General features: G+C 34.4%; 1 protein-coding gene across 2 annotated transcripts; it reads left to right on the top strand.

The window, feature by feature from the left end:
- The first annotated feature begins 1315 nt into the window (after positions 1-1315).
- On the top strand, positions 1316-10574 carry LOC140967855 (homeobox protein LUMINIDEPENDENS-like). Of its 2 annotated transcripts, XM_073428627.1 has the most exons (14): positions 1316-1692; positions 1824-1851; positions 2165-2295; positions 2564-2770; positions 2861-2913; positions 3008-3101; positions 3186-3279; positions 4347-4476; positions 4556-4607; positions 4693-4736; positions 4810-4892; positions 6660-7064; positions 8542-9077; positions 9667-10574. In XM_073428627.1, exons 1-14 carry the CDS (start codon positions 1516-1518, stop codon positions 10411-10413), a joined length of 2781 nt encoding a protein of 926 aa, XP_073284728.1. In that variant the 5' UTR covers positions 1316-1515; the 3' UTR covers positions 10414-10574. The 2 variants fall into 2 exon arrangements, with proteins under 2 accessions (XP_073284728.1, XP_073284727.1); XM_073428626.1 differs by having other exon boundaries at positions 2564-2913.
- The last annotated feature ends 2622 nt before the right edge of the window (positions 10575-13196 follow it).

Here is a 13196-nt window from a genome sequence, read left to right as displayed (position 1 = left end):
CCAATTTTCAAAAAATTAAAAATAATAAGTAAATTAAAAATAATATATTCATAATCTACGAGTTTTAGAAATACAAAATTCTTTTAATAATAAAAATTTATATACATATCTCGATTAAAAATCAAATAACAAGTTTTAAATAAAGCAATTTATTTAACACATGCATTATTATTTATAAAAATAATAATGCAAATTATTATTATTTTTTGGAAAAAATAATAATGGAAATTCCTTTTTTTATTAAAAAAAGTTAACAACTCACTTGGCGTGATACATTTTCATTTCATCACCAAATTATTACAATTGACCGTTAAAACAAATTTATTGTATCTCATAATTATATGAGATAGTGTATTTTTTTCAAATAAATTATAAAACATGATATTTAATTTTTAAACCAAAAACTACGTGATTTTTATTTTTTATTTTAAAAATAATCTTTTATATTAAATGTGAAAAAATATATATACATAAACAAAAAAATTTAAAATTATTATTATCGTACTATACAATTATATAATTATTATAAAACAATAAAACAATAATAATAGCTGAAAAAAATAGCATATAACATAAATTTTTTTAACATTTTTTTAAAAAAATAATAACGATAATGAAAATTTATCATAATAAATGATTTTGAAATTTCTTTACAAAAATTAGTAATAACCAAAAAATCACGTAATAATTAAAATTTAAAAAAAATTAAATAACAAGACAAAATTAGTCTAACATAAATAATAATTTCATTTATAAATTTAATATTTAACATAAATAATTTATGTTAGTATACATTCCTTAATAATAAGTTGGAACAAAAATGTACCTGTGAAAAAAAAATTAATAAAAATTCGCAGGAAGTGAAAAAATAAATTCTAATATTTACGAGAACTTAACGATGAAAAATATGAAAGATATGAATGTAGTGAGACAATAAAGTATTCAATTTATAGATAAAAATATATAATATTATAATGAATTCGAAATTATTAAAGTTTTGTTGTTGCAGCTTTTAATGCATGTGCTTGTTGCAGTTTTTAATGTATGTGAGTAACTTTGAAATAATTAAAGCAAGTCACTTATATTGTTATTATTTTTTTTAAAAAAGTAAATGAAAGTCACGTTTATTCAATTGAGGTATTGACGTGACTTATCTTTTTTTAAAAAATTATTAAACAAGTCACACCATCATATAACCAAAAAAATTGTAAGACGCCTTGTGTAAGTGACAGATTATTTGACAAACTCATTTTTTATTACTTTAGTTTATTAAATTATTATAAAATTTACTGTAAACGGTTAAAAAGCCCTTTGTTTTTACCAAGTTTCGTTCGGCAACCCTAATTTCGAAATCTGGCGCACCCTTTCTCAGTTTATCTTAACCGTAGCCTGATTCTGCAGAACCAGAACCATAACCATAACCTTCGGAATTTCTATCCTTTTTGTTAATCGCAACCGACGCAAGTCTTATCTCGAGCTGGTGGGCATTTTTTACTTCTGCCGTGGAGATAGCCGATGGAGTCTTCGACGGGCAATCAATTAGAATTGATCGTGTCGAAGAGAGCCGCGACGTCGTATCAAGAGTTGTTAGAGGCCCAGAACGATCTATTTAAGACACAGATTGGAAAGCTCCAAAAAATTGTTCTCACCCAATGTAAACTAACTGGCATCAATCCCCTGTCCCAAGAAATGGTTTGTTCGGTTATTCTTTCCTTTAATTTCCTTGGAAAAATTAATTTTTGTGTGTGTTTTGGATAATTAACTGATATTCGGATCATTTGTTTGTCTTTTCTTTTCTGACCGCGCTCAATAAATTTATGCAGGCTGCTGGAGCGTTATCTATTAAAATCGGTGAGTTTTTTTATTTTTATTTTATTTTAATTGTGTACCCAATTTGTTTTGGGATTCAATGAGAGGTTTCTATTCAGTCATTGATTAGTAAATCTATTTGATGTGCTAAAAGATCTCTTCCACAATTCTCAATGAGCAATCCGTTTCGGGTGTGGATATTGTCTCATGTTTGGATAAATATTATATCGCAAGATTGGTCGACCATATATATGGATCTACAACTATCAAATTGATTGATTTTTTGCTGCCTGTCCACTTGTTAATATTGTTAGATTTGCTGATTTTTGTTCTACTTGACGTCTTTTTTTCTCAGGAAAGCGACCTAGAGATCTGTTGAATCCAAAGGCTGTACAGTACTTGCAGCTTGTATTTTCTATCAAAGATGCAGTTAGCAAGAGGGAAACACGGGAAATCAGTGCTCAATTTGGGGTTACAGCTAGTCAGGTCTCTTCGTCCTCTTTTTGGTTTCTCTGGAGTCTCAATCTGTGGGTTGGCAGTTCATGCTGTTGAGAAGTTCCACGAGCGCCTATGATACTATTTGAATACAAAATGTTAAAAATATACTTGTTAGAATGACAACCAAGTTTATTTAGGGTCTATTAAAAACTTGGTCCCTTTAGATTATATGTATGACTGTATGCTGCTGCAGAAATTTTCTTTTGGCGATTTCAAACCGTTAACTGAACAATCATTTTATGTCTATACTGTATAGGTCCGGGAGTTCTTTGCTGGTCAGCGATCAAGAATTAGGAACTTCGTCAGATTGTCCGGAGAGAAGGCTGACAGATCTAGGACCTGTGATGAGAGTCATGATGAAACACCCTCAACTTCATATCCAAATGTGTCTGCAGAACCTGTTCCGATTGACACAGTTGCTCCAAACAGTCATGAAGCGTCATCTCGATCGATGCAGCCTGAGGTGGTCCCATTAGGCAAAGAAAAGTCGGATAGACATTTTATGGTCAATATCTTTCGCTTGATGAGGAGTGAAGAATCTTTCTCTGGACAGGTTAAATTGCTGGAGTGGATTTTACAGATTGAAACAATCTCAGTACTTCACTGGTACTTTAAAACTTGTCCTTGGTGAATCAATGACTGATGATTTATGCAAATGGGTAGTTTTTCTTGTATGATCTAATTTCTTTTGTATTTCCAGGTTTTTGGTTGAAGGCGGAGTTATGATATTAGCAACATGGCTGAGTCAAGCTGCTATGGAAGAACAAACGAGTGTTCTTAACATTGTTCTGAAGGTGATTCAGTCATATTATTGATTTACCACCTTCTTTACTTTTCATAGCTATCAATGACTTAAAAGGATGTTCCTGTATTTGCAGGTGCTCTGTCATTTGCCATTACGCAAGGCCCTCCCCGTTCATATGTCTGCTATATTGCAAAGTGTTAATAAACTACGTTTTTATAGGGCATCAGGTGCACGCTTTTGCTTCTAGTTTCCTATCCATGCATGTCTCTGATAGTCTTTTATCTATGCTTTCATGACTGTTAAGTCATGTACGATAAATCGATCAACCATCTTCAAATGTCTTTGTAATAATCTTTAGACTGTAAAAATGGATGCGTGGACGTCAAATACAGACTTTTAGGCATGTCACCTGCATAGTTGTCAAAGGCGAGCGCCTCGCGCCTCAAGGCGAGAGGCGCTACCAGGCGCGGGCATTGCGCCTGGGGAAATCCCAGGCGCAACGATTTACAAAGGCAAGCCCAGGCGCGCGCCTCGGCTCGCCTTGGAAGGTAAGGCGCGCCTGAGATTGCCTTTTTTTTTTAAATTCAGTGACAGAGAAGTAGCATTTGAAAATGCAACTTCTCTGTTTTTTTTTTAATATTAACTTAAAATGTAAAAGGCCCAACCCAACCTTAAATCATAACAGCCCAGTTAACAAATTAAATATCATAAGGTGACGAGAGCAGAAATGTGCAGACTGCAACAGAATTACAGAAACCAACAACGTGACAGCGTGAATAAAAGAAAGGCCAAGAACCATTTATTGAAGAAAGCTCAGGTATCAGTTCTAGGGACTCTGATGATTCGCTGGAAGAAGATGAACTTGATTTGGATGATTGAAGAATTTTAATCGTGTTGCTTATTATAATGAACTTATTAATTATTTGTTGTTTTGTGTGACATTGTGACTTAATTATTTCATATTTTAATATATTATTCTAAGATAAATATATTTTTTAAAAAAATAAATAATGTGCGTCTTGCTTCGGTAAGGCGCGCGCCTCGCCTTGCGCCTTGCGCCTCAGGCTCCAGAGCCCTTGTGCGCCTCGGTGCGCCTTGCGCCCTTGACAACTATGGTCACCTGTACATCATGGATGTTTGTTATTTTTGGCATTTTATGGCTAATGAATATATTTTCTTTGCATGGATTGTTTATTACATAGTTGACTTTCTATTATTTTTACCGCTGAAAGAGTTAACTATTGCCGGGATTTTTTTGGCTGCTTGTCTCATTTTTTTCTGATTTGAAGACCAGACATCTCAAACAGGGCAAGAATTTTATTATCTACATGGAGCAAAATGTTTGCAAGCAGCCAATCTTCAAACAAACTCAATGGTAACAAATCTGTAGGTGATGCACTGGATGAGATGCTATTGAAGCAGAGGCAAGTACATTTAACTTGTATTGTAGAAAGTGTTGTTTCAAGTATTTGAAAATTAATGAGTTTTTGTTGTCTGTTGCAGCATTAAAGAAGTTATGGGTAATGAAACTTGGGATTCAACTGTTGATTACTCAGTAAGTGTTCCCATAGTTAACTTCAAAATCTTCGAAAACATGTGAACTCTGATAAAGTTGCTCACTGGTCATTCTGAATCTACAGGAAGCAGATCTTAAAATAACAAATGGAAATGCGAACAGCTTCAGGTATCTACTGGCATCAAGTTGTTTGAAACTTTTTTTTTTTTGGATTTATATTTAGCCTGGATTTATTTCTCAGGAAGTTGGAATCTCCACAGAAATTGAGGCTGCTTACATCATCAGGGGAGGAATCTAATAAAAGGCGAGGTGTCATGTCATCTCGTATCCTTCTAATCGCCTATGAACTAAATGAAGAACTATACTTGATTTTCTTTTCGGGACTTTGCGGGAGCAGTTGGTTGGGGATTGACGTGCAATAATATTTTTATACTTGGTAATCTATAAAAAGATTCCTATCACTTTGACATATAAAATTTTTTATTTAGTTTTTATCCGAAAATAAATTAGACTCTTATTTTCTCAGTAACATATAAATATTTAACCAATCTAGAATTTGAACATTGGCCGAATTATTGGAGTCGGTGGCAAGAGTCATGTAAAACAATGACCTCACAATATCGCTGCTGTGGTTAATGATATTTCACCAAGAAATTGTGAATTGTGAAATCCAAAGATTACGTTGTGCAAGGTAGAATATTGGGTATTATAAAGTTACAAACTACAACTTATACGATGATGATGAGAAAAAAAAACGAGTTTCTAGAAAGTAAAACTGGTGGAAAAACTGGAAGATCATGGATAAATAAGATGATATCATTGGACGGCCAGCTGAATTTTTCAGTTTTTGCTTCGGGTTTTCATGCATTGCTTCAGCTTCCTCCATGGACTGTGTAGCACCCATTTGTGGGTCTGTGTATACTCGCTTTTCATTGAATTTCTATTTCCCCGGCTTTGTTGATATGATCTTATTTAACTGTATGATAAATGGATTTTAGGCTGCTAATTAGCTACAAATCTACGTACTCAAATATCAACCTTTTACCTAACTATTAACTTAACAAATCATTGCTTTAACAAGTTGGTTTTGGTTGTGGCTGATTAAAAAGCTATCATTTGACAGTTTATTGACGATTTAAAGTTATGGTAACTGGTAAATAATCTTCTGTTGCATCTGGAGAATATGAAAAATATAACTTAATAGAGCTATATTGCGCTTCCATGAACTGGTAAGACTTCAGTTTTACCTCATTGCAACATCATTTTTCTGGATCTTTCTTTTGTTTTTAAACTGTTGAGAAATCTGAGGGAAACGGAAGAAACTAATCTGCAACTTTTTCTATTATCTATTAAGCACGTCTAGTCTTCACCAATTGTGATGAAGGCCAACTTCACCCAGAAGTTTGTGACTATTGCAAACTAATGATTGGTGCTATGTTAGAATTTGGGTGTATACATGAACATAATTTCGGCAAACATGGACACAGCAACATCATATAGACCTCTGGGGAAGGTGAGGTCTGTTAGCAACATTGTAGGAATTAGTTGGAGTGTAGTATGGATAAAAATCGAGTCGTAGTTTACAAAGTAATATAGTACACGATAAACAGTGTTGAAAAATCACATAAATGATTTAACTAAACCAGTGTACATGGGAATCCACCATCGTTATTGTGACTGAAGAATGAAATTATACGTTTGGCATCATTATTACGATCAGTGAACTGTTAAATTGAGGTTCACTATCTCACGGTGTTGTGCAAAAGAAATAAGCTGAAAACGAAAAAATTGACATCTGGCTGTAAACTGAGTTAAAATCATGAGCTTATGAGTATTAATATTTAATGCTGTCTAACTTTTACTAATGATTTATGGTTGTGATCAATTGCGAGAGCAATACTACCAATCATGCATTCTCCCATTTGTTGGTATCTGATTGATATCTTAATGTCTGTACGTGGGGTATAAATGCACTTTTGAAATTATTCGTCCAACTCTGCTTTCTTATGATAATTGCTTCCAAGGCATTCAGGGTGTCCTTTCCCTTTATTCTTTTTTGTTCTCTATATACCATGCCTTAACTAGTCACAGAAATGCGAGAGCGAAGAAAGGTTAAGATGGTTGAGCCCCCTGGCCAAAGAATAGTTGCCAATAGCTCACATATTGTGAAATCCACACCTGCAACTCATAGTAGGCCGCTTTCAGCTGATGATATACAGAGAGCGAAAATCCGCACCCAATTTATGCAAAGTAAATCCACAAAGAGTGATGATAATTCCCAAGTGAAGTCTGATAGTCCACCTAATTGTAGCACATCCCAGTCCAGTGTCCTACAGTCAATACCTATACCTGTTCGGGCAGATCTTGGTGAGAGGAGGGAACTTGATAATGCCGTATCCAAAGTTTCTAATATAAGGGAAACTACTCGTTCAAATTTGGAGGAACCACCATGGAAAAGGATCAAGAGAACCCTGATCACATGGCGGACACCCCGAGGTACAGTTGCCTTTTGCTCTCATTCTTGTGGTCCTTGTGTTCCTCTGATTGTTCAAGTTTACAATCTAATTGATGATTAGGCTTGCTTTCAGAATTTTGTGAAGATTTGAAACATTACCATTAACTGGCTGAAATAAGACAGCTTTCCCTGACACCATTGTTCTTGGTTCTGCATTTTCTTTTCATTTTCAAAACTAAAGTAGACTTCTCACCTGCAGCACCCTCGTTCTAGTGTATTCAGAAATTATGGGTCATATGAAGTTTTAAATGGAATTGCTAAAATCAAGGGCAGATGACCTGGCTTTTAAGTTGTTTATTTAGTGAATTAATCTTTGTTTTGCCGAGGACGTTTGCATTTTGGTGAATTTGCTAATGAAAGTTGGCACATTTTCCCTCCTTTTGTATGGATTATGTGTTTGCCATTGTTAGTCCATATTTTGTATAAACTCTGTTGCATGCGTTTCTCAATCAAGGAAACTAATAATTTAATTGAAAGATTAAATGGGATTAATTACGATCTTAATTATAGGAGGAATTGCAATACACCAATGTTCTGTTGTTTTGATGGAATACCATCCTTGTGTATATAATTTCTCATTCTTCTAAAATGTAACAGAACTCAAGAGAAAAGAAAGGGAAGTGTGGTGGAGCTTTTTCAGCACAAACAATGTGTTATTTTTCTTCCCGTATTATGACTTGTCCACAGTTGGTTTGCGTCAATTGTACCAGTATTCTGTTATTTTCTTCTAGTTTTATGCCTATCCACTGTTGTTTCACCTCATTCATGAAGTGCTATGTCTGGCCATTCCTCTTTATCTCATTTCTCCAACCTTTCGTTTCTAATTGTTTGCATTGACCTTTCTGCCAAACCACTTGTGCTCTTGCTTAGGATGGTAGATGTCATATGGTAACAATCGAAATAGTGAAAAAGAAGTCACTTTTGCTCAGCTAAGTAACCATTCGTTCCCCTCCCTGGAATACCCCTCATTGATGGTGAACTGCAACGAGAATAAAACTTCAAACATATGAGAACTTGATCACGAAAGGACCAAGGATTTGCATTATTAACTTCCGCTTAAAATGCTTGTTCTTCGTGTTCAAGCCGGGAAAGAATTACCGCTTCATTTCGAAGTATTCCATGAGTAAGTTAATCCAACTACGCCTTTCCAACACATGCAATTTTGTTGGGTTGATTGCTCCATATATCAATGAAGCTATCTAAATAACATATAAATGGACGATTTAAACATCAACAGAATTTCAGTATATTGACTTTAAATATTTTAAGCTCAAGCCTGCATTTGTCGTCTTCCTCGCTTGTTAACAAATTTACTTATCGAATTACCATACCAAAAACTTCAAAAGAAGAATTTTATTAACGATACTCTCTCCTTTGTTACTTGTTGCTACATCCTTGTTTCTTGAGTTAGAGTTTGTTTCACCTTTGCTCATATCGAGCATTTGTTTGTTGATGCAGAAGTGAACATCAGGGAATCATGGCTCGTCGGTACCGGTGAAAGCAGCAAAGAAGTTGAAGTTCAGAAAAATAGAATACGGCGTGAGAGAGAAATTATTTACAGGACAATTCAAGAAATTCCAACAAACCCGAGAGAACCTTGGGACAGAGAAATGGACTATGATGACACATTAACTCTTGAAATTCCTATAGAGCAGTTACCAGATGTTGAACCACTCGAAACACCACAAGTTTCTGTTAATGGCTGTGAGGGAAGTGTAGCTGCGGTCTCAACAACATTGTGTGATGCTGGTGGAAGTGTGCCTGAACCAGATCTTGAACTGCTTGCTGAGTTGCTTAAAAACCCGGAATTAGTTTATGCATTGACATCGGGCCAGGCGGGTGATTTATCCAGTAACGAGACTGTCAAGCTTCTTGATATGATTAAGGTTAATGGGGTGACCTCTTTAAGTAATTTTGCTGGTTTAGGCGCAAAAGGTGACAATAAAGTTGAGGTTTCTCTGCCTTCGCCGACTCCATCGAGCGACCTTGTGCCGGTGCGTAATTTAAGCAAATTGTATACACAACTTTTGAAATTTAATGTTTTTTCTTCACCATACTTAACGACAATAATCTCCCCTGTTTTTACTTGTCTGCCAAGCTCCCTCTTGTCATTGGGTCTATCTCAAATATTGTGAAGGAAGAAGCAATAATATTATAATGAAAGTGATTCCAAATACGCTGCAGTTTCTTAAGACCGTTACGCAAATTTTATAGCATATGTTTCCCTCCGTTTTTTAATTCAAAACTGAAAACTTCTTGAGTCGACCTTAAAATATATTACATACACACTCACAGGCACTCTTCTAGCTAGCGTAAATTTAAATAAAACCGGAGATACTTCCGATTTTTATCCAGGATATTTCGTTTCAATTGGACGGATAGCTGCATAGGGGTCAATGGAGTATGCGTGAAAGAATGTCGTGTAGAGTTTCCAAAACATTTTTCAACAATGATCGTGGGATAATGAAAAGCTCTTCGTGTTGCTGTATTCTCTTGCATTTTCATATAATTACGGTTTCGACTTCGTGATTATGGTTTGCTCGCTTTCTTGTCTTTCCTTTTTTGATTTTTTGTTTACTGCAGAATGGTTTGAAGCGTGACTTAACGAGAAACCCGTTTTCACGGCAGCACACAACTGCAAAAGGCAGTGTATTTCAAGCCCCAGAAGCTGCTCATATTCCAGGGGCCCCTGTTTTTGTCAGTCACCCTCCGCCAGTATCGACTCTGCTATCCACTATTCAGTCGCAGCAGCATAATACTAATATTCTTATGCATAACAAGTCCTCCAGTGTACACCATTTGGCTCCAGAGATGACGCTAAACCCAAACACTGCTATCAACTCTAATCGTGCTTCACCTAGTTTACTTCGGGTCGAAAACTTTGGCAATATCGATATGTCAGCAAGGTCTCTGGGCATTTCATCAACCAGACTCTTACCAACTCCCACATCTGCACCATCAAATCCACAGCTTCGTTACACACGGGAATCTACGGGTCCCCATTCATTAACAACAAGACTGGGTTATGAGACAATTAATTACCATCAAAAGAATCCAACTATAAACAATGTTCGCACCGGGGGCCATGTCCACGCTGCAGTGCCTACAGGGACCTGGGAGAGAGATGAACGTGCAGGGAGGCCTGAATTTGAATCATGGAGCCCAGAAAATAGCCCGCATAGACGTCATGAATATATTCCGGGCCAAAACTATCCCGAATCAAGAGTGAATACAAGACACGAAAGAGAGAGGCAGACGCATCGGAATTCGGTGCAGTCTTCTGGTTTCCGGGACCAGAGAATGGGTGGAGTACGTGACTATAGAAGATAGCTGTGAAACGAGCTCCTGTTTTGCCTGCAGTTCTTTGGTTGCTCAAAGAATTGTTGTATGTGATGTATAACAGTGGTGTTAGCTTTTGGTTTAATTGTTGTTTTAACAAGACATATTGGAACACAATGTTCTTAAATTTTTCAGCAAGCTCACATCTTTCATTTGTTGTCATTTTTCCTTGCACCGAATCCGATCCCAGAATTTAGAGATTGATGAATCTGTTTTGTCTTAATTATTATCTTCTATTTCTATAATATTAGGATAAGATATTAAAAGTCATTATTATTTTTTGGAGAGTAAAAAGTCATTATGTTCTTATATCTTCAAGTTCGTTCTGTATAGTCCATATAGCTTAGGAACAATATGTTATCTGATAGAGAAATGTGGGACGGCAGATTAATGATATCATATCACCCCACGTTATGGGTTTTTTCATTGTTTACCGTAAATAAAATAATGACTTAAATAAGTAACGGATACGGATAGAAATTAATAATCAACCGCATCACGCCAATGGAGTGGGCATGATACATTTTTTTTTTGGAAAAAAAATTAAAGTCACGCCGTTTAAGACGGCGGGACTTATAAAAAAAATCAACAAATCACGTCTTCTAAGATGACGTGACTTGAATTTTTAAAAAAAATTTACACATAAATTATTTAAAAAATAATAACTAGAATTGTGGTGACAGAGTGATGGGATATATCACGATCAATACAAATCACACGAACCAATTACCACGCCCTGTTAAATGGCGTGTTTTTTTTACCGAATATTGAAAATTTGCTTATATAATTGGTGAACGTCTAGAAAACATTTGTTATCATTATTTTTCGTTGGTCTAAAAAACATTTGAAGTTTATCATTCGTTTGATTTTATTATTCTTTGAATTGTTTCGACTGACTGAAGTAATATATTTTCTTTCGATGTTCAAATATATTTAATTGTTGGAGCAACTCAAATATCAGCTTTCACTTCAACATATGAGGTAGTTATGATCCAAATTAAGTTTTGTCTTTCAAGTTTGATTGAAATCGATAATTTATTTATTTGTAATTATTTTTTTGCAGATAAAATTTTGATTTTGAACTTCGAGATAAGTATTAATATAAATTATGTGAATTTAGTTTTTGAATATAAATTATTATTTAATCATTATATTACATAGCAAATTTATGATGAAAATTGAAAATAGTTAATTATGTTTCAATGTATTATTATAATCACTGACTTCTTCGTTTATTTCAAAATCAAGTTGTTATTATTATTATTTTATATCATTAAAAAACTATATAAAAAATCATATTATTATTATTATTTTATTTCACATACATTGTAACTTCCGGAAAACCAACCTACGTAAACCAAATACATGCATATAATTTAAATTGCTTACTCGATTTATTTAATTGATTTTAAATGCTTACGTGATGTATACTATATGATCAAATGTATGATTGCATGATTAAATGATTATATGACATGATTTCACGATAATTGTAGATTTTACCCGAATATCGGTGGTTGGCCGAGGACGGAGGACCGGAGACGATTAAGGTGTTAAAGATTTAAAAGCTAAATTTTATTTTAGTTAAGAAAATATTTATTTTTAAATATTTTAAGAATTATTGCTTTTTAAGGTCAAATTTAAATTAATTGGAGGGAGCAAGGAATTTTATGTATTTTATAAGGAGATTTTTGAAAAGATGTATTTTTAAATCTTTTAATTATGGTCTAATAATTTTATGAACTTTAATGGGCTTAATTAATTAATTAAAAAGCTTGACTTAATTAAGCTCATTAATTGAGTGTTTAGAAAACCTTTTTAAATTCTTTTTAAAAGAGACCTACACATACCTAAACACCAAAACACACACACACACACCAACACACACCGAAACCCACACACATAACACACGAATTTGAAAGAAAAAGAAAGAGCTTTGGCCAAAACTTCAAGGGTTTTGGAAGGAGGAAAGTTTTGATTTTTTTTTTCTCATTCGTTCTTCGACTTTCTTCCTCGTTCTTCCTTCCAACAACGATCCCGACTCCCTGTATCCCTAGGTCGGGTTTTGGAGGGGTTTTGACAAGAGAAAAGTGTAGAAAAAAATAGTAATCGTCCTCCACTCGTCATCGACTTCCACCGCTACAGTATTCATAGTTCGAGCGTTTTAAACGTAAAGGCATGTTACTAAACTCTTTTGAAGCATCATTCAAATCATAGTAGACATGTTTTAATTGTTTATGCATGAAAAATACATGGGTTCAATTATTTTTAAGGTAGAACGATTATTTTCAAACGTTTGACGATTTTTACGATTGTTCCTTAACGTTATGATTTCTAACGGTTAAATAAATTCATATTAAACAAAAACNTAAACAAAAATGAAGTAGAAGAACCCAGATTCCAAATGAACAAATTTAAACTTGAAAAGTACCTTTCTGATTCGCGAAGAATGAGGGGCAAGGGGATTGATCGAGAAAGATCTCTTGTTCTTATTATAGGATCGTGGTTGGATCCGCATATGTTTGGTAAAGAGAATAATCTTCTCCTTTGAGAATAATCAAAAACNAGAGAACAATCTTCTCCTTTGAGAATAATCAAAAATGGAAAGTGTTGCCAACAATGGATGTTTTATGGATAAAATAAACATGATTTATGTATGAAACAATGGCTAGAACGTTGCATAATCAAAAGGAAGCGAGCCTAGGGTTTTCTAAAAACAATCATGAACACACATGTACGAAGGGTCATGGGCAGTAGGCTATTTCGGACTTTGA

Source organism: Primulina huaijiensis, unplaced genomic scaffold (assembly GCF_012295235.1).
Source record: "Primulina huaijiensis isolate GDHJ02 unplaced genomic scaffold, ASM1229523v2 scaffold29073, whole genome shotgun sequence".
NCBI lineage: Eukaryota > Viridiplantae > Streptophyta > Magnoliopsida > Lamiales > Gesneriaceae > Primulina > Primulina huaijiensis.
This window is presented reverse-complemented; position numbering and strand designations above follow the sequence as displayed.